The following is a 26,506-nucleotide window of genomic DNA, read 5'->3' as shown; positions in this document are numbered from 1 at the left end:
CTCACTCTGTCACCAAGCACCAGGCTGGACTGCAGTGGTGCAATCTCAGCTCACTGCAACCTCCCCCTCCTGGGTTCAAGCAATTCTCCTCCTTCAGCCTCCCGAGTAGCTGGGACTACAGGCACGCACCACCACACCCAACTAATTTTTGTATGTTTAGTAAAGACGGGGTTTTACCATGTTGGCTAAGATGGTCTCAATCTCTTGACCTCGTGATCTGCCCGCCTCAGCCTCCCAAAGTGCTGGGATTACAGGCATGAGCCACTGGCCTGGCTAAAAGGAAGGAAATTCTAACACATGCTACCACATGGATGAATCTTGAAGACATTATGTTAAGGGAAATAAGCCAGTTGCAAAAGGACAAATGTTATATGATTCCACTTATGTAGGGTAACTAGAGTAGTTGAACTCGCTGAAACAGAAATAGAATGGTGGGTACCAGGTGCTGGGTGGGGAGGGAATGAGAGTTATTGTTTTATGGGTATGGAGTTTCCATTTGGGAAGATGAAGAAGTTCTGGAGATGGAAAGCAGGAACAGTGGTTCAACAGTGCCCTCAGGGACAAGGGCGAGGCCAGCAGAGCATTCATGACCCTAAGGCCACTGAGCTGTACACTTAAAAATGGTTAACAGCATACATTTTTTGTTAACTATATGTTGTCGCAATTTTTTTTTCAAAGCCATACCCTCTGGGAATCCGTCCCTGACACTCTCAAGCAGGGAAGAGAACAAGTTTCATCTCAGGATCACCAGCCATATATAGCAAATTTTTCAATGACAAATTATTAAAATTAATTTTATATTTAAAAATTGACAGGTGAAACATATCACCAGGATGTTGTTTTAATTTAACTCTTTTTTCAATAATGTCAAATATTTTTCCAAGTTTACTAATTGGTTCTATTTCCTCTTTTGGTCTCTGTTGTTCGGTCTTGAAATGCTGCTCTCTGTTGCTTCGTCCTGAAATATATCTACATTTCATCTATGTGAAATATAGATATTTACATCTATATCTTTATAGACATGTATACATATTGCACCTAGATTTCATCTAGATTTATATTTCATCTATCTATCAAGATGAAACAACAGGGATGGCGGGAGCCAGGCCCAGGTGGAAGGAGGAGCGGGAGGAACCAGCTCCTGCCACAGGGAGCACTGCCATCCAGCCTCCAGGCTAGAGGTTAGGGGACCACTCTAGACCTGGGAGGGAAGCTGGCCAGAGCAAGAAAGCTGGGAGCACAGGTGGAGTGCAGGATGGGATGGGATCCAAGCTGGAGGAGTGGCAGTTGACATTTATCCAGAGTGGCAATTTTTCAGGCTTACCTGATAAATGAGGAAGGGCTGTCATCCTCATGTCACAGCTGATGAAAGGCGGGTCATACTTTATTAGGGGTGGAGAAGCGGGATTAGAACCAGCACATGCAGCCCATGGTCTTTGCACAGGAGCTCACTGCTGAGCAGAGAGGGCTCAGAGAAATCCCAGGTAGGAAGCCTAAGTAATGGCCGAAGGAAGAGAGGAGGGAAGTGGCAGGCTCCATTAAGAGGAAGGGCACTGAGGACCTGCGGAGAAGATGGGACACCGGCAGGAGTGAGGGTGGCTGCCGCAGCTGGAACAGCCAGTCCTGACTCAGCTCAAGCAGACACGGCGGAGCAGCGTCCCTGGAGGCAGGGCCCGGCCTTCAGCAAACTGGGGTCCCGGCCCTACCTATTTGGGTACGCCTCGGTTCTGTGACCTGGGCAAGTTCTCTTCCTCCTCTGAGCCTCAGTTTTCTCCTCCGAGCCTCGGTTTCCTCCTCTGCTTAGCAGAGTTAAAAACACGCCTTTTGCCTTGCACCAAGGTTTGTGCGCCCCGTATTTGACAATGCGCCTGTTTTTCTGGCACACCTGGTTGTGCAATGTCAGCGTCTAGAAGCCGCTGAGCAGCGAAAGCGGAAACACCCACAGGGCGCTCTTCGGGCCCACCCACCTGCGGGAGGCGCCCCGAGACCAAGAGGCGGCCGCGCCCGGGGCCTCTGCGCGCTGCCCCTGGCCTCCCGCACGGAGCTCGCTCGGAGGGCGCCATCCACTGCTCTCCGCAGCCTCAGGGATCAGGGCGAGGCCAAGGGAGCAGAGGGAGCCGCCATGGCGGAGCCGGAGGCCGCGGCCGACGACCTAGACGCCCTCATCGACGACCTGGACTACCTCCCGGGCCACTTTCACCTGGAGATGCAGTTGAACTTCGAGCCACGCTCGCCGACCCCGCAGCGCGCCCGGGACCTGAAGCTGCAGCGGGAGGGTCTGCGGCAGGAGCTCGAGCTGGCGGCCGCCCCGCAGCGCCCCGCAGTGCATCACCTCCTGGGCGCTTTCGCCTTCTACCTGGAGGAGCTGGACGAGGCCCGCGAGCGCTTCCTCGAGGTGGCCCACGAGCACCCGGGCAACCTCAATGCCTGGGCCAATCTGGCACACGTGTACGGGCGGCTGGGCCAGGAGGAAGAGGAGGAGGCGTGCGCTGCGCGGCTGGCGGGCCTCATGGGCCTGGCTGGGGAGCCCGAGGCCGCCGGGGACCCCCAGCTCCGCGCCGCTCGCTGCCTGGCAGAGCAGGGCTACGCTCACGGTTTCGACGTGGGCTGCGTCAGCCCAGAGGAGCGCGCGAGAGGACTGGCGGCGGGCATCGCACTCTACGACAAGGCGCTGGGCTACGGGCAGCAGGTTGGTAGACTCCTGTCTCCCTACTGTGATCATGCTCCCTTCTGTCTGCAGAGATGGGCCGGTACCCTTGATTCTCCCTCAACCCTGGTCTTTCAGCCAGGTTCCGAATACTTTACCAATGTGCATCTCCGCCCGCCCCAGGCTAGGCCTGTAGCTGTCTCCTGGTCTAGGGAGTGGAACCACTTCCTAGAGGGACTGCCAGCCCAAGCCTCTCTTTTGGAAACAGCACACGTCCAAGTCCAACCTGGACGATTCATCCTTTTTATCTTGCTCCACCCAGCAAGTGCCTGTTCCTGCGCCTGTGCACACCCACCTAAGTAAAAGGGACAATCGGGCATCCTGCCAGAAACGTGGGTAGCATTCCCACCTCTTCTCTCCCCTCCCACCTCCATCCCCACCTATTCAGTCCCCAAATCTCGTCCCCTCAACCTCCTCTTATCTCTGGTCTCTCCACACTTCTCCAGTCTTCCTCTGCCAGCCCAGCCTCCATACCTTCCTGCCTGCACCAGTGCAGCTGCTGTCACCCACCCTTGGGGTCCTGCCCTCCAGCTTGACCCTTCTGCCTCATCTTCCTGTCTGCTGCCAATGTGGTGGTGCTCCATCTTGCTAGCCATGTCCCCGCTGCCTGGCAGATACGCCCTAGGCTCTTTGGTGGGCATCTGACAAACTCCATGATCTACCTCTCTGTCCTTCCTCTGCCACATTCCCCCTTCCACGCTAGGTTTTTGTCACACTCTACCTCCCCTTGTTCATCCATGGGCCAGGTCTCCTTACAGCTCACCTTGTCCCTTTCTTGGCCCCTTCCCGGGGTGCCCTTTGGCTCCACCTTTGCCTGGAAGGTTCTCTTCAGTCTCAGGTTGGTCCCAGATATCCCCTGCTCTAGGAAGCCTCCACTAACTCCCCAGGCTGGGTCAGGTGCCTCCTCTGGGCTCCCATAGCACTGCTCACACTGTCCATTTCCAAGTCTCCAGTTCAACCATGAGGTCTCTGAGAGTGGAGACAATGTCTGTCTGGTTTACCACTGTAAACCCAATACACACTGGCACAGCACCTGGCACACAGTGGCACCCAATAAATGTATCTAATAAATGAATGGATCTATGTGCAGCAGAGGGCCTAGCACTCAATAGCCAAATACTAGGTATATTATCTACTGCTGCATAACAAATACCCCCAAAATGTAGCAGCTTAAAATAATAAGTATATATTATGGCCCAGTTTTTGTGAGTCAGGAATCCAGGCATGGCTTCACTCAGTGCCTCTGGATGGTGGTCTCATCTGAAGGCTTGCCTGACTGGAGGATCTGCTTCCAGGCTCACTCACCTGCTGGTGGCAGGATTCAGTTCCTCACTGGCTCCTGCCAATAGCTTCCCTCTTTTTCTTGCCTCATGGACATTTCATCACTTTTGCCATTTTCTGCTCATTAGCAGCAAGTCAGAGGTTCATCCCACACTCAAAAGGGGAGGATTACACAAGGACATGAATACCTAAGAGTGGGGATCACTGGGGCTCTCTCAGAGGCAGCCTGCCACACTAGGCACTGGATGACAGACAAATGATGTGGGAGAGCATTATTCTCTTTTACAGAAGAGGAAACCACGGTTTGGAGGTGATCTATGAAGGCACAGCACAGACAGGGTTAAGTTGACGACAATGATGTCTTATAATGTTTCAGATTTGTGATATGTAAATAACAAGCCTTCACACATGGGTAGCACAGCACCCTTCACAAAGGCTCCGCACACTCCCCTCAGTGCCTTTTCCACAAATGCTCATGGCTTCTGTAAGAGAAGATGTGAGAGTCAAGACCTCAGAGAGCACAGGTTGGAGGGCATGGGCCTGACTGAAGGCCAGCCTGCAGGATAGAGGTTAAGACAGTTGACTCTGAGTCAGATGGTCTGAGTCCAAATTCCAGCTCCCCGATGCTCACTCACTTCAAATCAGTGCTTAGCACCACCGAGCTCCTTTTCTGTCCCTGTCAAATGGAGATAATAATGTTACACATGTCATAGGCTTCCTCATCTGTAATATGGGGATATCCCTCATTTGGCTGATGTCATAATTAAGCGTTACTATTTGTAAAGCACCTAGAAAGAGCTTGCACAGGGATGAGTAGGGTCACAGATGACCCCTCCCTCTCCCTGCTGGGAATGCTTCCTCTGCTCCTAAGCTGGGTGCGGACGTGACCATTGATGGCCAACAAGGGCCATGTTGATGAGGTCAACAAGGACCCAGGTCTCTTGTTTCAATCCCGAGCCTGTAGTCCTGAATGGCAGCTGCCCTCAGTGGAAGGCACAGCCAACACTGATGTGTTGAGTGTGGTCATGGCAGCAGAGAGGGGCCTGAAGAGCCCTGGGCTAGAAGCTTAGGTTCTTGTCTCAGCTGCAACAGTCCCTACAGTGGCGCCTTCTTCTCCCCGGGCTGTGGTTTCTTCATCTGTGAAATGGGTGCAGGAAGTGGGAACTATATGGTCTCTGAGACACTTTCTTGCTCTTAGGAGGCCATTCACTAGGGGAAGGCTTCCTGGAGGAGATGATCAGGGAGGCAGAGATTCAGGAATAGCTATCAAACAGAGGCTGGCTCTTCCTTCTCTGGGAACATGGCTACAGTAGGGACTTCTCAGTGAGTGAACATCCAGATGACAGAGTGTTAAGCAATGTGGCCAGCACTCCAGGGAGGGAGCTGATTGCTTCATGGGAGTGTGGCTGCCAGTCCTGTGCTGTGTCCCGGGGCCTGGCCCAGCAGCTGCTCCATAGTTCTGCACAGAGCAGCTGTAGTCAGCCCCCTACACAAACCTCCAGAGAGAAGTGGGGATTTGGAGACCCCATTTATCATCTGAGGATTAGGTGACATTATGCTTATAAAGTAGTTGGCACAGAGTAGGAGCTCAAGAAAGAGTTGAAGGCAGGATGATAATAACGGTGGTTGCATCATTTTCATAGTCCAGAGGTTCGGTTCTGAACACCTAACTCTGTTATTATTTTGTGCTGTATGGCTGTGGACAAGTCCCGTGTTATATCTTGTCACTTGCCTGAGTATCTGCTTCATAAATATTGATCAGCTCCAGGTGCATTGGGATGATGCAGCAAATGATAGGAGTAAAATGCCCACAAACTGGAAAAGTCTGGGCATGTCTGAGAGGCGTTTACTGAGCATCTTCACATTAACTGAATACCTACTATGTGCCAGGCTCTGTTTTCTTAAAGAAACTCTTGAACAAAAGGAGAAGCAAACATTTGCTCCTTCATTACTTTTAATTTGCACATTACAGTTAATTTGCACATTAACTGTGCTTACCTGAGCCCCTCTTCTGGGGGCGGGGGGGCAAAGGGACAAATCAGGGTCCTGTCTACAACTGGCTGAGGACACAGGCATTCATCACAGGCCTGTCATTGACAGTCATCTCTAAGTACTGTACACCCAGAGGTCACACTTTCTGAACCTAAAACAGGGCCCCAAGGGCTGATAATGAAAGTACACGCTCGGGATGTGGGGAAGAAAGATTGGCATCAACAGTGACCCGGGAAGTCCGGGCCCTGTGGATTCAGTGGGAGTGACTGAGTCAGGGAGGAAACATGCCCCTTCAGAAGGAGTTCCCAGGCAGGAATGAGGGGAACACACCTCGAAGGGGCATAGTGCATGCGAAGGTCCCATGGTGGAACCTGCAGAGCACGGGAGCTTGAGCGCCGGCTGAACTGGGGCAAGGAATGAGACTTGCCCATGGTCACAGAGCGAGTAAATGGCAGTTAAATTCATGCTATTCTGGTTGACTGCAAAGCCTTTGCTTTTTCTGGAGAGTTCAGAGAAGTGGGGTATAATGCTGATGGCTAGCAGGATGGTGAGGGGAGACCCCTCGCAGGCGTCCTCCTGGAAATCTAAGGCAGAGGAGTATGGAGAGAGAGGAGGTAGGTAGGTTGCCATGTGTCCGGCAGGACATGAGGATGAGGCAGAAGGTGAAGTCAGAGTCAGGCCAGGGAAGGCGGAGGAGGAGGGTCCCCAACTGAGAGAGTAGCCACCCGCAGGCACACAGCAGGGGTGGGCAGCCAGTGATCTGGGCCAGCCTGCGCTGCATTGAGAGATTTTCCATCCTCGTGGGGCTGGGACTCTCCCAGGTGGGGAAGAACCTCTGAATCTCGAAGGACAAAGAGCTGCTGAAGAACCGTGAAGAGCTGCTCATCTGCTAACCTAAACTACAAAAAAAAGATAAATTATAAAAGTTAATCATTCAGCCTGTAATCCAAAAATAATCAGTGTCTGTATGGAGGGGTGTGTCTCTGTGACTTCCTCTCTTTACTCTTCATTCCCTACCATTTTTCTTTCTTCTTCTTCTTCTTTGTTTCTGAGACAGTCTGGAGTGCAATGGTGTGATCTCAGCTCACTGCAACCTCTGCCTCCCAGGTTCAAGCAATTCTCCTGCCTCAGCCTCCTGAGTAGCTGGGATTATAGAACCCGCCATCATGCCTGGCTAATTTTTGTATTTTTGTAGAGAGTGGTTTTCACCATGTTGGCCAGGTCGGTCTTGAACTCCTGACCTCAGGTGATCCACCTGCCTCGGCCTCCCAAAGTGTTGGGATTACAGGTGTGAGCCACCACACCCAGCCACGTTTCTCTTTCCTAAATTACAAAAAATATGAGGAGGCAGATTGCTTTGATCACTCCCCCGCCTCCTCCCACCACCCCTCTAAATATACACACACGTGTATACACACGCCATCTCCCACACATATATACACTCACAGATGGACTCTCGGTGGCAAATCTCTAGACTGAATAGCTATTAAGAGTATAAGCTTTGGAGTTAGACCTGGTTAGAATTCTGCCTCATCACTAGCTGGCTATAGGCAAGTCTTTATTCCTCTGAGCCTCAGTTTCCTCCTCTGTAAAATGGGATTCTAACATGAACTTCACATGGTGGCTGTGAGGATTGAGAGAACATGAAAAAGCTCCAGGCAGGGGCACATGAGGTTCCGCCCGGGCTTCTCCCTGCCTGGCCCACAGCGCTTTGCCGCTGCTCTTCAGCAGAGCCTTCCCAGCCTCTGGCTTACCACCACATGGTTTCTTTCTTGCCCCTGGAGTGTGAGCACTCTGTCTTGGGCTTTTCTCTCTCTTCCCCATCCACCTTCCTCAATGTCTGACATACAGCTGAACACCCAGGAGGAGTTTGCAACCATCGTGAAATTTAATTTAGTCGAATAACTAGATTTTGTCTTTAAAATCCCTATTTTTTAAAAATCGGGTAACTTAAGTTTGTATTTGTCTAAAACAAAAAAAAAAATAATATACCTGTCCCAAGCCAACTCAGTTATGTTATTTTCTTCCCATTTTCCCAAAACACTGGTGCCTTAACACACACATGCAGTCACTCACACACACCAGGGCAGGCCCTGAGTGATGACAGAAGCCACACCTGCAATGGTGTCTGTGCATTGTGCATTGAGCTCAGGCTCTCACCTGCCTTCGTGCATTTTATTTATTATTATTATTATTATTTTGAGGTGGAGTCTCGCCCTGTCACCCAGGCTGGAATGCAGTGCTGCTATCTCAGCTCAGTCTCCCAAGTAGCTGGGATTATAGCCACCTGCCACCACTCCTGGCTAATTTTTTTTTAATTTTTAGAGACAGGGTTTCACCATCTTGGCCAGGCTAGTCTTGAACTCCTGACCTTGTGATCCACCTGCCTCAGCCTCCCAAAGTGCTAGGATTACAGGTGTGAGCCACTGCACCCGGCCCATTTTATGTTTATTCAAACCTCACAGACACACTGCCAGGTATTGTGGTTCCTCCTCATACCCTGGGCATAACAGGCTCAGGGAGGGGAAGTTTGTCCAGGTTGTCCCAGTGCACCCAGGGCTGTCCACACTTCACCAGCCAGCTGAGGCAGCTGGGGAGGGAGGTGGCTAGTCTCACGAACAAAGGTGTGGGCATTCCAGTCTATCACTCCTCCCAGCGGGGTGGGGACCTGGCAGGAAGGGCCAAGAAAGTGCCATAGGTAAGCAACCCCAGGATCCCTGGTATGCATGCATGCATGCATGAGTGTGCACGCACACACAGACACACACACACACGAGTCCACAATTCTGAATGGTTTGACTTGGTTAGCTACAAGAGGAGGTAGATGAAGCTGGATGAGATCTCAGGCACTGTGCACACAGTGCTTTTCATCAATGATCTCATTTGATCTTCACAGAAATGCTGCCAAATCCACATTGTTATTAACCCCATTCTATAGATGGCAAACTAAGGCTGGAGAGGTGCTGTGACTTGCCCAAGGGCGCATGTGGCTGGCAGGAACTGAACTCAGGTCTGCGGGATATCAAAGCCCAGGCGGAAGGACAGCTTTCCTCAGGGTCTGGCTCCAGACTTCCGTGGCCTTGGGGCACTCACCTTTGCCTATCAGTGTCTTCTAGGCTTGTTACTGGCTTCTCTCCCCACTTAGCTGGGAAGTTTGAGAACTGGGTTCCCAGAAGCCCAGAGCCAAAGCTGCTTTTAGCATCATCCAGCCCAACCACCTCTTCTACAGGAGAAAGATGATGTGTATTAGAGTGCAGCACGGCACAGACCCACGGGAGAAGCTGAGCAAATTCAGGCATCACTGTTGTTACACGGAGGGAAAGAGCTCTGCAGAGCCACTCAGCTACTATCAGTGCTAGAGTTGGATTTGGACTCTGGACCAGGAAGGGATGGCCCTCTCACTAGGGACAATGAAACTGAGAAGTGGCTCAACACAGTCCAGCAAGTATGGGTCCCCGCACATAGCAAAGTTGATTCACAGGGCCAGTGTTTGCATGACAGGCCTAGGACCAGAAGGGAGGTGGCAACAGGGAGCTGCTCAAAGCTTCAAATCCACAGGGAACTGCCCAGAGAGTCCAAGACAGGGCTGAATATTTGCTTCCATGGCATAACACCCAACCCCCAAATTCTCCCCGCCTGTGCGCACACCACCCCACCAACATGCCTGTGGCACCGGCAGAGCACGTGGGGTCACCCCTGTTTGCAGATGTAGAAGTTGAGCCAAGCCAGTGGGCTCTCCAGGACCCCTGGAGGAGTGAGAGGCAGGGGTGGGACTCCAATCCCATCCTGTGTTTCCTCCCCACAGCTGACAAGGCAGGAGCACGACGCATCGCCACTGGCAGCTGGGTGTGGGGAAGAGACACCCCCTTCCCTGCCTGTGTTGTGCATGCCCCACAGGCAGTAGGCTGGGGCCAGATGGGGTGGGGCTGGGTTTGCAGGAGCAGAAAGGCTGTTCCGTGTCATCACAGAGGACATTCCAGTTGTGCAGGAAGGACACGTCCACAGGCCTGCCACCTTGTGACTTTTATTCCTGCAGTGTCAGCCTTCACAGAGTCAGCACGATGAGGTGGAAACAGCAGGGGCACTGGAGGGAGGCAGATGTGAACTGGAATCCTGGCGCTTCTGCCCTGAGCTATGTGGCCGGGCCGGTGGCTTTTTCTGTAGTCTCTGTTTCCTGGTCTGCAAAAGGAGGAAGATGCATTATACTTTCCAACGCTGCTGTGAGAACCCAGTGCCACAATGCACTGAGGATCCCAATGACACTGCAGAAATGTTCATTCTCTTTCCTGCTTGTCATTCCTCCTCCCCAGAAAGAAAATTTGTCAGCTTTCAGGAACTGACTCTGAATCTAGAGGACAGCCCTTCATCAGGAGCAAAGTGCAAACCGCAAAGCAAATATTTTCTTTAAGAACCAGCAAGAGCTCTGCATGACCTATTCAAATGCGTACAAATTTGAAAGTCATTGGTGTAGTAAAAGATCTTCTACTGGAATCACTTAAAATAGCCGAGCACCCCAACATTTCCTTCTTTTGGGGCCATCTTTTGAAATAAATGGGATGCTGAGATCCAACCTTGTACCGCAACCGAGTTAAGACATACCTACTCCGGTAATGGCTTATCCTAATCCTACCATTTCCTACAGTTTCTGCCAGCTCGCTAACCTTTGTTGCTTACTCACCCAGCCCACAGGAGCTTCGATCTTCATGCTTCCCTGAGGATCACAATTTCTTTTCTTCTTCTTCTTCTTTTTTTTTTGAGACGGAGTTTCGTTTTTGTTACCCAGGCTGGAGTGCAATGGCGCGATCTCGGCTCAATGCAACCTCTGCCTCCTGGGTTCAAGCAATTCTCCTGCCTCAGCCTCCTGAGTAGCTGGGATTACAGGCACGCGCCACCATGCCCAGCTAATTTTTTGTATTTTTAGTAGAGACGGGGTTTCACATGTTGACCAGGATGATCTCGATCTCTTGACCTCGTGATCCACCCACCTCGGCCTCCCAAAGTGCTGGGATTACAGGCATGAGCCACCGTGCCCAGCCCTTCTTCGTTTTTTTTAGTGACGGAGTCTTGTTCTGTCACCAGGCTGGAGTGCAGTAGCACGATCTCCGCTCACTGCAACCTTCACCTCCTAGGTTCAAGAGATTCTCCTGCCTCGGCCTCCCAAGTGCTGAAATGTGCGCTCTGAATGAAGAGACCAGCAAACAGACTTTGCATGAGAAACATGGCTGTTTATTCACCTGGGTGCAGGCGGGCTGAGGCAGAAAAGGACATCACCACGCCCAGCTAATTTTTGTATATTTAGTAGAGACAGGGTTTCACCATGTTGGCCAGGCTGGTCTCGATTTCTCGACCTCATGATCTGCCCACCTTGGCCTCCCAAAGTGCTGGGATTATAGGCGTGAGCCACCGCACCCAGCTGAGGATCACAATTTCTCATCCTTTTACTCACTAAAAAAAGAGAGAAAACTGCTAGCCCATTTTTGCTCCACCTTAGGGCAGTACAGCGAGAGCCTCGCATAACGGTTCTGAAACTTCAGCATGCAGGAGAGGGTCTGTTAAAACACAGGTTGCTGGGCTCCCACTCCCAGAGTGTTAGATCCAGTGGGTCAAGAATTTGCATTTCTATTAAATTCCCAGGCGATGCTGCTGAGGTTGCTGGCCCCGGGGCCACACTTTGAGAACGACTATCTAGGGTAGTTGGAGGCAAAGACTCTGGAGCTGTCGCAGAGTTCTCAGCCCTGCAACCTGTGTCATTCTGGGCACATGCCCCTAACCACTCTGTGCCACAGTTGCCTCATCTGTAAACTTGGGAGAATAACAATCACTACCCCATAGGTAACCCTTGATAAAGTGTAATGGGGTAACACATGCAAACCAAGTGCCCGTGCATAGTAGGTGTTCAATAAAAATTGCTGTTATTAGTATAGCAAAAGAGCATCGCCTCCAGGCTTCAGTTGAGGCTTTCACACTGGATGTGTGACTCTGAAAATAGCATCTTGCCTCAGTCTTCCCATCTGTGTGAAGAGGATAATGATACATTCCATGAGACTGCTCTAGGATCACATGGAATCTGTGTGAAAGCCCTTTGTAAATGGTAAACACTGTACAAACACTAGCTCCTTGCAACTAGATCTTGTGGGAAGAGCACTGAAGTCAGAGAGACCAGGCCTGAAGGACCAGGTTAAGTAGGCAAGTCTCTGCTTCTGTCAGCCTCGGTTTCCCCATCCCTAATATAGTGAGGAAAGTAATAGCCAGGGCCTCAGAAGAGCTGGGAAGTGTGCTGAGAACACCTCACCTGAGGTCTGTCTCTCACTCTCACCTTCAGCCCATACCAGGGTCTAGGAACTTCATTTATTGACAGCATGGGCCTTGCCTAGTTTCCTCCCATGAACCTGCCACAGAACAGCAGCCTGATGTAAGTTCCTCCGGCATAAAGCCTGGACTCACTGGCCAGCCTCTCTCACAGACCATGGAATCTCCAGCCCATGGGATTGTGATAAGGAGAGAAAGAGGGGGTGTCCTCACCGGAGCCCCCCACCCCAGGCAGGCTCACTGTAAATACTCCTCTTCTGGCAGAAGTCCTGTGAGCCTCCTCCCAGGCTGCCTCCAAACATCTTGCCTCTGGGAGTCGTAAACTCTGTAACTGAATTCCTTGCAGCCATAAGAGGTTTCACAGCAACTTTATTCTCCGGGAGAGAGGTGGAACACCCCTCCCTTCTCCAGGAGGGGAGGGGCACTCACAAGCCTGTTTAATTTAATTTAACGCACTCTGGCTTGCCAGGTTGCCCTTGGTAACAGCCTCAGCGGTTGCTTCGGTTACCGCTTCAGTTACAACCAGAAAGATTTTTAAAGAGACAGTCCAGGGCCAGGTACGATGGCTCGTGCCTGTAATCCCAACTTTGGGAGGTTGAGGTGGGCAGATCACCTGAGGTTGGAACCTTGAGACCAGCCTGGCCAACATGGAGGAACCCCATCTCTACTAATACAAAATTAGTTGGGCATGGTGGCACATGCCTGTAATCCCAGCTACTCAGAAGTCTGAGGCAGGAGAATAGCTTGAACCAGAGAGGCGGAGGTTGTAGCAAGCCGAGATCACGCTATTGCACTCCAGCCTGGGCAACAAGAACAAAACTTGGTCTCAAGAAAAATTTTAAAAAAGGAGAGACAGTCCATTTTAGAGCCAGCATTGCACCGCAGAGTGAACAGCCAAAACGGGTTTCGCCACAGGGATAGAGGGGTAAGGTCCAGGCACAATGAGGCTTTTGACTAGATCTGTGCATCCCATTAACTCTGTTCCGTATCCACTGACCCCATCTGCAACCCCACAAGCCCTCCTACAAATGCTGCTCTCAAGCGGGATCTGATGAAGGACAACTTTAGGAATTTGTCACACAGATGTCACCCAGCTAGGTACTTTTTCGAAAATCAATTTTAGTCATCAGGTTGAAAGGGAGGAGAGAGTTGACCCTCAGGAGTTGCCCCTGTAATTCAGGCATACTGCCACCAGGTGGTGGTATTGCTTGCTTAGTGAAAACCATAACCAGTAATATTCAACAATACACAGAGTGGTAGTGAAACCACTGGGCGGTAAGCTCTGATGCTAACTAGTGTGGAACCCTAGGTAAGCCACTTGGCCTCTCTGGTCTCGGTGTCCTCAGATATCTAGCAAGGAGATTGATCAGGATGACTGAGTGTTGTGGACAAGGCTTGAGAATAGGATCATAGAGGTATGAGTTCAAGTCCCAGCTCTATCATGTACTAACTGTGTGGTTTGGACATATAATTTGATTTCTTGCCACTTAAATACCAAACAAGAGAATGGCTGAGAGAGCCCTGAGGACAACATATTAGTCTGCAACACTGGGGACTTGTGGAGGCAAGAAAGGTGCCTGGGGACCGGAGGTCCTGAGGTCTTGGGAGCATCGTGGGGAGACGACAGCAGGGTACCACGGGATAGCTTCAGACTCCAGGGCCAAAGGCCACATTGCCCCATTGGGCACTGAAACATGACACAGTGGGCAAAGCAGCCTCCTAGAGAACTCTAACCCCACTCAGCTCTACCTAGACCAAGAGGAAGGGAACAGACATCTATTTTGGGCCAGGCACTGCCCTCACAACTCCTGAGAGGCTCATATGATTATTCTCCTTTTCAGACAAGGACACAGCCTGCCAGGGTTAACTCAACCCCCAAGGTAACCCATCTCATACAGCCAGACCTGCCAGGCACACAAGCCTCAGCTCTTCACATTCCCACCCGACAAGTCTACTACACCTGTTCTCACTGGACGCTAGGCTCCCTTGCCAGGAGCAAGGCAGGGAGAGTGGGTTCTCTTTCTCCCCACCATGACTCAGTTGAGCCAACCACAAAGCAGGAGCGGGACCAGAGGTCATGGGATTGTTCACATAGAAGCAATCGGGGGGCCGGGCACGGTGACTCATGCCTGTAATCCCAGCATGGGAGGCTGAGGCGGGCAAATCACTTGAGGTCAGGAGTTTGAGACCAGCCCGGTCAACATGGTGAAACCCCATCTCTACTAGAAATACAAAAACTAGTCAGGTGTCATGGCCTGTACCTGTAATCCCAGCTTCTCAGGAGGCCGAGGCAGGAGAATCACTTGAACTCAGGAGGTGGAGGTAGCAGTGAGCTGAGATCATGCCATTGCACTCCAGCTTGGGCGACAGAGCAAGACTCCATCTCAACAACAACATCCAACAACAACAAAAAAAGCAGCAGCAGCCAGGAAGCCGAGAACCATGTACTCTTAACCCTTCACGTGGTCAGGCTTTTGCCAGCTTGGCCCACACTAGGTGCTCCCTAAATCCCAGTCTCCTTCTTCCTTCCTAGGTCCAGTGTAAGTAAAGCAGATAAGGGTATCCAAAGCCCTATCCCCGTCTTTTGCTGTGGGAAATGCTCCCCACTTCTCAGGGATGCACTTTAAGCCTTGAGGCAATCCTCTCATCCCTCCAGACAGTCCTATTCCTCAGCTAATGTCCCAATATACATATTCCCACCTAAGAAACAGGATTACCTTTCAAGGTGATATAAATGTCAAAACACACATCAGTCAGATCTTGTTATTTCTGAACTCTAGCCTCTTTTTTTTTTTTTTTTTTTTTTTTAAAGAGACAGCATCTCACTTTGTTGCCCAGGCTGGAGAACAGTGGTACTATCATAGCTCACTGCAGCCTCAGACTCCTGGGCTCAAGCCATCCTCCCATCTCAGGCTTTAGAATAGCTGTGACTATAGATGTGTACCACCATGCCTGGCTATTTTAATTTTGATTTTTGAGGAGACAGGACTGCTGTGTTGCATAGGCTGGCCTTGAACTGCTGCTGGGCTCCAGAGATCCTCCTGCCTCAGCTTGCCAAAGTGCTGGGGTTTCAGGCATGAGCCACTGTACCCAACCCCCTAGCTCTGTCTCCTTCTACCCACTACCCTGCAGATGAGCTGTAAGTCCTGACCCTGGCCCTCAGGGGCCCCTCCTGGTATGCCCTTGCTGGCTCCTCCCTCCACCCCTTACCACCAGGGTTCCAGCCCTAGGGCTGCATGCAGACCCCAGCATGCATTGCTCACTCATCTCTGAGCTTTTGCACTTGATGTCCCATCCTCCTAGAGTGCCTCTTCTCACTGTATCCACCTGGGTGATTCCTACTTGTCCTTGAGGACCCTGCCTTAGTACCTCCTCCTCTAGAAAGCCTTGGGGATACTCCTGGATTGTATAGGATACCTCCTCCGACTCACATAGTCCCAGTGTTCCTAGTGTTCCTTCTACTCTAATTGTGTGTTTGGGGCTGGCCTTCCTGCAGGACCCAGAGCCCTAAAGGTGGGACCTGCCTTTCCTCGCCTGTCCTTATTGCCCAGCCAAGAGCCACACAGAGAAGATACTCAGGGATTACTGACTGAGAAATGCAATTAGTGGGGCCCCCTCTGGGTGGTCTGACTGGGACCTGGGTTCCAGACCCTGTCTTGATGGGTGGTCACACCAGTTGGTGGGATCTGACTCACAAGGACCCCTCCCTCCCACCCTTCCTCCCTCAACATTCATCAAGGGTATCCTCAGAGCAGCCACAGCCTAACCTGCCAGCGTTGGCTCCCCCCAGCTCCCCATTCAGACACACACTGTGCTGCATACCCATCAGCTGCCCATCCCCCACATCTCCAGGCCTCTGTTCCCGGAGCCCTACATCTGGAGCCCACCCTCTGTAGTGCCAATGTGACTCAAGACCCTCCGTAATCCCCCATTCCCTGGCTGGGAGTAGCCTGCCCATGCCCAGTACTTCCTCTGTACCATTCACACGGCCTCGATCAGACCTGGCTTCCTACCACAGCTACTGGCAACCCACTGTGGGGAAGAAGCATGGGCTTTGGAGGCTGACAGATGGGACTGAATCCCAGCTCTGGCCCTCAAAAGCTGTGTGACCTCAGGCAAGTCACTTTATGTTTCTGAGCTTCAATATGTTCCTCTATAAAATATGTTCCTCTATCAGGCAGGTGACCACTGCCTGATAGGTTTGTTGTGAGATGGAGAGGATGGGGGTCAGGATCCCGGCACACGCAGGCACTCAGTCGTGTCCCGTTACTTAAGCCTGAGTCTGCTTCCCCAGCCAGGTTTGAGCGTGTTTGGGTCAGAGTGCAGGTCCCATTCAGTACCACATTCCCAGAGCACCCCACACAGAGCCTTATGCCGTAGGTGCTCACAAATGCATTCACCCCAGCTGCTGAGGATGGGGTAGAGAGATGATGGGTCCCCCTCCCCCACAGCTGAGGAGGCCACGGGGGGTGGGGGGGCGGGGGTTATCGAGTGGAGTGAAGCCTCCAGTCGGGGACAGGAGATGAATGTGGAGGGAGGGGCTGGAGCCTGAAGGAGAGCTGCTGATATGCACTGGGGGTTTTATTGGTTTTCATTAAAATTCCTTCCCGAAGCTGGAGCAGCTACTCCCATAAATAACAGCATAAATATTTTATCTGGTGCCCAAGTCACACAGCAAGGTTGGCAGGAATAATAATGGCAAAACAGTTCGGGGGGGGTTGGGCTTCAGCTGAGCTGGGCTCACTTAACATGCCCAAAGGGGCTTTCTCAGGAAGTGAAGGCTGCAGGGATGGCACCAAAGGGGGAGGCAGGTGGGCATGCAGACAGGGTGGGCAGTCAGCTGTGCGCCCTGGCATTGGGGGGCCTGTGGAAGGTGGGGAGAAAATGCTCACCATACCTGCTCTAGGATGACCATCTCACTGGGGGCTTTCACAAAGCCTCTGTAGTCAGAGGAGTGAAGTGACTTGCCCAAGGCCACCCAGCCAGTCACGTCAGAGCCAGGACTGTAATCAAGGGTGTTTAAGGTCAAAGCCTTTCCCACTGTGCTTGCTGCCTCTTGGAGTTCAGGGAGAGGGGGGGTTTAAGGACCATGGCCAGAGTACCTCAGTAATGGCAGTGAGGGCTGTTCTCTGCTTCCCTAGATCCCGATGGAGGAGAAAAGGGGCTGGTATTTCACCATGGCAACACTCTACATCAGGTCAGGCAAGAGGGGGGCGGGGGGTACGGGATGGGGGAGGGAGAGGTGTGGCCTGGCACACAGCCAGCAGGGCAAGGGCAGAGGTGGCTGGGCCCATCCTACTGGAAAGGGATCCTCAAGGCCTCCCCACCTGCCATGGGACTGGGCAGAGCTGGCAGTACACAGGACAACCGGCAGGGCGTGCCACCCAACCACATCTCCTTCTCGGCCACAGGCTAGATGGCATCTTCCTGGAGCTGGGCAGTGAGGAGCAGAAGAGGCTGCCCACCTTTAACCGCACACTGGCCCTGCTCCGGCAAGTGCTCAAGTCTGAGGACCCCCACCACCGAGGTAGGGCCCAGGGGAGGGCGGGACAGCATCCTCTGCCCCCGCCACCCACCTCTGGCACTACCTCCCCCTCTTGGCTCCTTTTTCTTTCCCCCTCACCCTGTTACCTACACTCATCTGTGCACCACAAGGAGCCTTGCCCAAGTGAACATGCCAACTACAAGTCACTGTGACTGCAGGCTTCCCCTCTGCCGCTTGAGACCTGGAGGGTGAGCGGCAGTTTACCCCATTTCCACCTACTTATGGTCAGGAGATTGAATCCTCTGTTGGAGAGGAGTCATTTTTGTTTTTGCACAGCCAGGAGTAGAACCACCAGAGCCAGTGAGAGCTGAAGTCAGAAGAGACCTACGTACCTGAAAAGAGGTCCCCCCAATGACACACTGAACACAGAATAAGCGCTAAAAATAGGTTCACTCACCCCTCACATGCCCTTTCTCTCCACCGTTGCTTCTTTCTGTCCCGGGTTTGCCCTCAGTGATCTCACACTACTGTCCCTTGCTTTGTCTTCATGGGCGACACCTAGGATGGAGATGGCCCCTTCCCTCTCTCCACCCTGCTGCCTCCTAGAGACCCTCTCCCACCCTTCACCCCCAGCCCTGGCCTGGTGCTACCTCGGGATGCTGCTGGAGCGGAAGGACACCTTCTCCACCACCCCCATGGGCATCCACGACTGTGGGTACTCGGGGACCGACCCTCTGGACTGCTTCGGCAAGGTACGTGCCCCTAGCCACACCTGCCCTCTAAACTGAGATGGACCCTGGTGCCCTAGCCTCTCTGCCCAGAACACAGGCTTCTCTGGGTATCATCCCCCACCTTGTGGCCTGCCCAGGAAGTACACCTACTCCAGACTTCTCTCCATCCTCTCTTCATTCAATACAAAAGAGACCCTCCCCATATCCAATCTGGCCCCACCCCATTTCTCCAGCCTTGAAATAGACCCTTAGACTTTTTCCCTCAAGACCTTCATTCACAGTATTCCCTCTGCCAGGAGTTCCCTACCTCCCCACCCCCAATGGCATAGTAGAAAGACGGGTTTAGCTGGGGTCTCCCTGCCAGCCCTCCCCATAGGCTGTGTGACACTAAGGCAAGTTGCTTACAACGGGAAGCAGTCAATGACAATAGTAGGGGTAACTGCTATCACCTAGGTAGAAACCCTGTACTTTGTAAGGATGGGGGATGGAGAATGCCTCTGGCGCTTCCTCTCATGTGCCCCAGGAAGACGGGGGAGCATACACTGGGAAGGAGGGGTCTGACTGGAGTCTGGAAGGCTTTACTGGATGTGACGGGTGATGTCATGGGTCGGGCTCTGAGGAGTTGAGTGCCAATGGGTTGTGCCCCAAGATGTTGGGTTCCATGATAGGACAATTTACTGGCAGGTGGATAAGGTGGATATGGGGAAAGGCACCATGGTGATATGGCCGTATCCAGAGATGGGGTTCCTATGGTTCAGCACCATTTAGCCCGCTGTGGCTGACAGCCAGGCAAGTGGTTTGCTTTTTCACTCCTGCCTCACCTAGGCCATCGAGATTGCCAAGAACCAACCGCCCATCCTCAATCGCCTGGCCAAAATCTTCCACTTCCTAGGAAAGCAGGATATGGCCATTGGAATCTGCAACATGGCCCTGGATGCCCTACGAGATCCAGAGCTCAACTGGCAGGCGTACTGCACACGGGCCAAGGTGGGTCAACCTGAAGCCAACCCTACCCTGCCATCGGGAATCAGAGAACAAGGGCCAGAGGCCAAGACCCTGTTGCCAGGGCCCAAAGGTCAGGGAGTCCCCATGGTGGAAGGGAGCTTAGGAGCCATTAGAAAACATAGTTGGGTTCTATAAAGTTTTTGGTTTGTTTTGAGACAGGGCCTCGCTCTGTTGCCCAGCTGGAGCATGGTGGTGCCATCATGGTTCACTGCAGCCTAGATCTCCTAAGTGCAAGCAATCCTCCCACCTCAGCCTCCCAAGTAGCTGGGACTACAGGCGCACACCACCACACCTGGCTAATTTTCATTTTGTTTTGTAGAGATGAGGTCTCGCTATGTTGCTCAGGCTGGTCTCAAACTCCTGGGCTCAAGCAGTACTCTCACTTCGGTCTCCCAAAATTCTGGGATTTTAGGTGTGAGCCACTGCACTCAGCCCTGTAAGGTTTTTGAGTGAAAGAATGCAGGAGCCGCCAGTCACTGCAGGAATCCCTTCTACAGTGCCTGGTCAGTGAGCCACCAGACTTCTGTACTGGCACAAGTGGAATCAGACTGACCAGAGTTGAAATCTCCGCCTTGTGGAACTTGCAGCAAGCCACTTACTCCTCCAAACCTCAGCTCCCAAATCTGTAAAATATCAATAACAACACTTTCCTTAAAATGTTGTCAACAGACTCAGTGAGGTGGCATCTAAAGCACAGTGCCTTGGATATAGGAGGTGCTTTTCTGAAAGGCAGTAGAGATTGTTTAATACAGTGGATCAGAGCTCTGGCTCTGAACACAGACAGCCTTGATTCACATCCCACAACACCACATGCTATGGGACCTTTGGCAAAATACTCTTGCCCAGATTCTGAGCCTCAGTTTCTTTATCTGTAGACTGGAGAAGATAATACATCTCGTAGAGCTGTTAATCTCTTAGAGACTTAGATTATGTAAAACTCAGCATCAAGCACACAGTAAGATCTCATAGGAGACTGACTGCAACTATTCTAATATTAGGTATATTTTTTAATTGTCTCAGTGTCTCTTGATGCGCCCACCACATAGTTATTTAGCTCTGCAAGTTACACACTTAGGTGGGCGTTGCCTCCCGCTAGCTTCCCATACTAGTCCCAGACCTTCCTGCTAGAGCCCACACAGAGCCCATATGCTTGAGGAAGCAGACTCAGATCTCCAAGGTTAGTTCGCTGCAAGCCGAAGAGTCCCCCCATGCCCTCATCTTCTCTTCTACCTTCCACATGACCTGGTGGCAAATCTGATCCCAGTCTTGGTCTCAGTGGCTTCATTACTTTGCCAGCAGGTACAAGGCAGGAGTGAAATTCCTTCACTGTTGTTGATGTGGTCATTATTATAGACACTAATGATACTAACAATAATAGTAAATAATAAAATATTTCTGTAAAACTCTGCATTTCACCAAGCACTTTTCATGTTCATGGTCTGATTTAATATTCACAAGAATCCTGTGAGAGAGGCCAGACATGTGCCATTCTGCAAATGAGGCCACAGAGGACAAGGGAGGCAGTGAACTTCCACTAGCAACTGCATTTAATTATCAGAAACTCCAACTTTACCCTCCTCCCTCCATCACTATCTGGTGTCATATGATCCTGGCCTCTCTGTGGCTCCAAAGGTCATACATACTACTCAGATGACCAGAGGAGCACAGGATGGTGGAAAAGAGATGGTGAGGAGGAGGGAACTCACATTATCTTTGTAAAAGCTTCAGTACTTCCGTCCACGCTGCGGCCCATAAGCACGGCCCTGGCCCATGACCTCTCTACGGTACCTCCCTCTGCTCATGCCTCACTCAGCCTTCCAACCCTACAGGCCTGGGCCTCTGCCTGGAATGCTCTTCTCCCAGATATCTGATTGGCTTCCTCCGTCACTTCCTTCTGGTCTTGTTAAAGCCTGGCCAACATTTAATTTATTAATTTATTTCTTTTAAAAATTCTTTTAGAGACAGGGTCTCACCCTGTCACCCAGGCTATAGTGGAGTGGCGTGATCATGGCTCACTGCAGCCTCGAACTCCTGGGATCAAGTGATCCTCCTATCTCAGCCTCCCAAGTAACTGGGACCACAGGGGTGTATCACCATACCTGCCCAGTAATTTTTAAAAAATTATTTGTTGTAGAGACAGGGTTCTCTCTATGTTATCCAGGCTGGTCTCAAATTCTGGGCTCAAGCAGTCCTCTAGCCTCAGCCTCCCAAAGTGTTGGGATTATAAGCGTGAGCCACCACACCTAGCCACCGTCAACATTTTATGTTCTCCTTTCCTGGTTTGGTTTTCTTCTTAGCACTAATCATTCCCTGACACACTATTCACATCTTTATCATGTTCATTGTCTCTCTCCCGCAAAGCACAGAAGCCTCTTGAGGCCAGGGATTTTTTGTGGTTTTGCTGTCTACTGTATTCTCAGTGCCTGCAACAGTGTCTGGCACAGAGAAGGCTCTTAGTGAACATTTGCTGAAGGAATGAATGAACTGAGCACCTACCATATGCTAGGTCCTGGCTAGAATATGTTCCTTCAGTCATCATGGTAATTCCGCAAGGAAGACATTCATGTACTAATTTTTCACTTATAGAAATGAGATTCGTAGAAGTTGCGGAACTCCCTCCAGATGACATGACCAACAGCCAGGGGTTAAAGGGAGGACTGGAATTCAAACCCTAGTCCAACTGACCCCAAATCCAGAGATTCATCTCTTCCTGCCCCCATGATGCTGCCTTGTAACCAGAGCCCTTCTGATGACTATAAAGCATTAATACCTTCAACAACAATGACCCCTTTCCCTTGCTTCCTCCTACCCACCCAACCCCACCCCTCCTAAACCTCCAAACTTTGTAAATCCTCTAAGTGTGGGGAAAATGGAGGAAGTCGGGAAAGCAACGGTCTGAAATCACTTGTGACACTTGTCAGTTGGGGCTGCCTGCCATTCTGCCCAAACTGCTTGTCGACATAAACTCACAAAATAGGTGCTGCCATCCTACCTAAAAGAACCCTCCCCAATCACCTCTATCCTGTTGTCCTGCTTATTTTGTCGTAGCACTTGCCACTTGAAATGGCACCGCTTACTACTGACTGCCCCCTACCAGAATGTTAAGTTCTACCAGAGCAGGGACCTTATCTATCTTGTTACCACGGTACCTCCTGTACCCAGCATAGGACTGGCACATGGTGGGCACTCAATATATATCTGTTGAATGAGTGAGGGGCTCTTTCTTCGTCCTACCCACTCATTGCACAGACAGGGAAACTAAGGACCAGAAAGGGGGTGTGGCTAGCCCAACTTGGTCCAAGAGTAGGACCTAGGACTCCTGGGTCCTGGCCTCAGGGTCTTTCTACTGCATCGCAGAACCTCCCTGGTTGCTGTTGAAAAACGGACTGGGTTCATTTAGAGCAGAGAGGAGGGCAGAGGCCCGTGCCTGGATCATCCTTCCTACACTGGCTCTCTGTTGGCAGATCCACATCAGAACATACCTGCACGACCTGGAGCGGGCCAAGATGGGTCTCGGGGGCATGCCTGACAGGAACCACCTGGCCTGTGCCAAAGCTGACCTCGAGGAAGTGGTCAGGGTGTGCCCAGGCTTCAGGACATACCTGGACATCGGCCAGGTAAGGCAGTCTCTTGGCTTAGCCAATGGCTGAGCAAGAATCTGTTTACTCCCTGCCAGGCTAGGCCTGGGCACCAAGGACACAGAGGAAAAAGATGCACCCCTCGTAACAGCACCCACCTCCTTCAGCCATGGTGAGGACTGAATAAGGCCTTGCTCTTCATAAGCACTCAGGAAGTGTGGGCATTATTCTTTATCTAGATGATGTCTATTCTCTATCTGTATTCTGGGAATGACCACCAACGAGTGACAATATCATAATTTTAGATACAAGAAAGCCGAGATCCAGAGACCGACTCACTCAAGGTTACACGGCTAGGTGTGAAGGGGCTGCAACTGGAATCAGTGTACCCTTTTCTAGAGGCGCAGGAATAAAACGTGTGATTCATCATTGTCGATGGAGGGAGGGTGGGAATGAACGAAGGAGTGCAATTTGTTTTAAAGCAAGCGTGGGGCGGGAATGAGCTGGGGACCGCGCCTAAGGTGAAGGGCTCACACCTTGTCCCCCACCCCAGGTCTACTACTACATGGGCGTGGACGCGGTGCAGGAGCTGCTGGCGGTGGACGAGGCGGCGCTCAACCAGGCGCTGGTGTTCCTGGCCAAGGCGGGCGAGTCAGAGCTGGGCGCCACTCTGCCGGAGCTGCAGCTGCTGCGGGGCAAGTGCCTGCGCATCAAGGGCGAGGATGCCAACGCGGCGGCCTGCTTCAAGCGCGCGGTGGAGCTGGACGACGCGGGCTCCAGCCACACCGAGGGCTTCGGCTGCCTGCTGGAGGCGCTGCTGGCGCAGTGGAGCCAGGCACAGCTGAGCGACGCCGAGCTGGGCCGCGAGGTGGACGCCTGGCTGCGCCGCGCCCAGGACAAGTACCCCGCGGCGCGCTTGCGCCAGGAGCTGCAGCGCGTGTGGCGCGGGCATACGGACGAGGTGCTGGGGCTGGCCCGGGCCCTGGTGGCCCAGGGACGGCCCGCGCTGGTGCGGCTGCTCTTCGAGACCATGGAGCGCGAGGGCGAGGGCGCCAGCGCGCCGCGGGACCGCCGGGCGGTCTCCATATAGGGCGTGGGCGCCCAGGCCGGAGGCTCCCAGGTACCCCGCCGCGGCCCCCGAGGCTGATGCAGCCTGGTCCGGAGGGCCCCCCTGCCTTCGCTGGCGGGGGAGAGGAGCCAGTTCGATTCTCTGTCGAACTGTGAATGGGGGTGTTGCCACACCGGGCGGTTTGAAATATGACCACCCAGACTGGAGGCCTGATTCGCCAGAGCAGAAGAGGCTGGGAGCAGAGGTTAGAGAACACCGCGAAGCTGCCAATTGAGGGACAGAATCTTCTAGACAACAGGGTTGTGAGGCCCTCGAGAGAAACACAAGACAGTTACCTCAGTGTAACTGGCCGTTTTCTAGTCCAGGCGCTCTGTCCCTCAGGTCTGAGCGCCTGTCCTTGGACTCCCGTGGGCCACACTCTGTCCTTATGTGAAAGCCCCTTTACTTTAGTTGACTGGAGTGGCGTCTCAGCTCCCGCGGCCAGAAAAGCTATGGCTAAAGCAGAGGGCGAGATTGCACCGCTAGTGAGTTAGCGGACAGGGCCCTAGCCTAAGCCTGGTGCTCAGGGCTCATTCCTGCCTCTCTGCCACTCTTCCAGCAGGCCTCCTCCTTGGTCAGTTTGGCCGGAAAGGCCTCCCAAACGCTTGAAACACAGCCCATCAACAGAATCTTCACTTGACTTCTCTGTTCTTAGGGGAACCTGGGGGACCCACCCATTAAGAGGTGCCACCTACCCCCAATCTTTTTTTTTTTTTTTTGAAACAGAGTTTTGCTCTTGTTGCCCAAGCTGGAGTGCAGTGGCATTATCTCAGCTCTCCTGGGTTCAAGCGATTCTCCTGCCTCAGCCTCCCAAGTAGCTGGGATTACAGACATGCACCACCACACCTGGCTAATTTTGTATATTTAGTAGAGATGGGGTTTCACCATGTTTGTCAGGCTGCCTCGAACTCCTGACCTCAAGTGGTCCACCCCCCTCGGCCTCCCTAAGTGCTGGAATTACAGGTGTGAGCCACCACGCCCAGCCCTGCCCCAATCTTGACCATTCTACTAATTCTAAAGAAATTCTTGGAATTTTACACTTTTGGAATCATAGTCATATAGAATTTTTTTTTTTTTTGAGGCAGAGCCTCACTCTGTTGCCCAGGCTGGAGAGCAGTGGCCAGATCTCAGCTCACTGAAACGTCAGCCTCCCAAGTTCAAGCGATTCTTGTACCTCGGCCTCCCGAGTAGCTGCGATTCCAGGCTGTACTCCCTGCTTTGTTCATACCCTCACTCATACCATGGACAGGCCAGCACCCCTGCACTGCATCCCACATATCCACTGACGGATGGAGAACAGGCTGAAATTCAGTGCCATAGACATCAACACTCCAACCCCGTCACTGTGCAGAGGAGAAAACAGAGCTGTAGAAGGGAAGTGGCTTGTCCAAAGCCACACTTACTGTTTTCCCCACACTGTACCTCCAACTTACTTTCACCCTTCTTCAGGTTTGGAAAAATACTAATAAACTGATCAACACTAAAGTATTCAGTGTTTATAAGTTAAAGGCTTGTATGTCACTTGTTACATGTCACTCTGAGATCCACTGGGACAATGCTTCAACACTAATGGTGGCATTCCGGGTACCTGTGAAATCTGGCAGTGAGACCCGTCTAAGGATCCTGAATTCCACCTCATGGCTCACCATGGTTCACCATTTTCAATGGTGACATTCTTTCTCGCCTCCTTCTCCTCTCACGGCCACTACAGCAGAGGCCAGAAGGTGACTCAATAGCAGGCTACACACAGCCCTGTTCACTCCCACCCCACCCACCCCCATTCCTCCTCTGCCCAAGACTGTGACCCATGATCATCCCTAGGATGGGAACCCACTTATTTTTTCCTTTCCTTTCCTTTCCCTTCTTTTCTTTTTTGAGATGGAGTCTTGCACTGTCAACCAGGCTGGAATGCAATGGTGCAATCTCAGCTCACTGCAACCTCTGCCTCCCAGGTTCAAGCGATTTTCCTGCCTCAGTCTCCTGAGTAGCTGGAATTACAGGTGCCTGGCACCATGCCTGGCTAATTTTTTGTATTTTTGGTAGAGACAGGGTTTCACTATGTTGGCCAGGCTGGTCTCGAACTCCTGACTGCGTGATCTGCCTGCCTTGGCCTCCCAAAGTGCTGGGATTACAAGCTTGAGCCACCGTGCCCACCAGCCTGGGAACCCATTTCTTTCTTCTCCTTCCTTAAACAAACAAACTGAATTTAAGGCAATCTGCTGGCAAAACTTACAGGTTGCTGAAGTCTGTCTTTGTTTCCTTTCTTGCCTTTCCTGTCCCCAAAGGCATTCATCTCTCCCACCTTGCCTC

At 52.0% G+C, this 26,506-nt stretch overlaps 1 protein-coding gene and 1 long non-coding RNA gene across 2 annotated transcripts; one reads left to right on the top strand and one right to left on the bottom strand.

Annotated features, from left to right (window-relative positions):
* Positions 1–1,989: 1,989 nt before the first annotated feature.
* On the top strand, positions 1,990–25,681 carry TTC22 (tetratricopeptide repeat domain 22). The gene is made up of 7 exons (XM_002807006.6): positions 1,990–2,689; positions 17,431–17,486; positions 17,701–17,816; positions 18,408–18,526; positions 19,331–19,492; positions 22,975–23,127; positions 23,642–25,681. Exons 1-7 carry the CDS (start codon positions 2,123–2,125, stop codon positions 24,176–24,178), a joined length of 1,710 nt encoding a protein of 569 aa, XP_002807052.3. The 5' UTR covers positions 1,990–2,122; the 3' UTR covers positions 24,179–25,681.
* LOC103794446 (uncharacterized) lies at positions 7,950–12,718 on the bottom strand. Its single transcript, XR_621802.6, has 3 exons — positions 12,531–12,718; positions 10,659–11,158; positions 7,950–10,159 (listed from the first exon to the last, which is right to left on the bottom strand). It is a non-coding gene; the product is annotated as an uncharacterized LOC103794446 (long non-coding RNA).
* Positions 25,682–26,506: the final 825 nt, after the last annotated feature.

The sequence above is a fragment of the Callithrix jacchus genome, chromosome 7 (assembly GCF_049354715.1).
Source record: "Callithrix jacchus isolate 240 chromosome 7, calJac240_pri, whole genome shotgun sequence".
In the NCBI taxonomy this organism is placed as follows: domain Eukaryota; kingdom Metazoa; phylum Chordata; class Mammalia; order Primates; family Cebidae; genus Callithrix; species Callithrix jacchus.
Note: the sequence above shows the minus strand (reverse complement) of the source record. Positions and strands in the feature narration are given on the sequence as shown.

Coding starts and splice junctions, on each gene's coding strand:
- TTC22 (XM_002807006.6), top strand. CDS start 2,123: ATGGCGGAGCCGGAGGCCGCGGCCGACGACCTAGACGCCCTCATCGAC. Junction 2,690..17,430: donor CGCTGGGCTACGGGCAGCAG/GTTGGTAGACTC, acceptor CTGCTTCCCTAG/ATCCCGATGGAGGAGAAAAG. Junction 23,128..23,641: donor CATACCTGGACATCGGCCAG/GTAAGGCAGTCT, acceptor CCCCCACCCCAG/GTCTACTACTACATGGGCGT.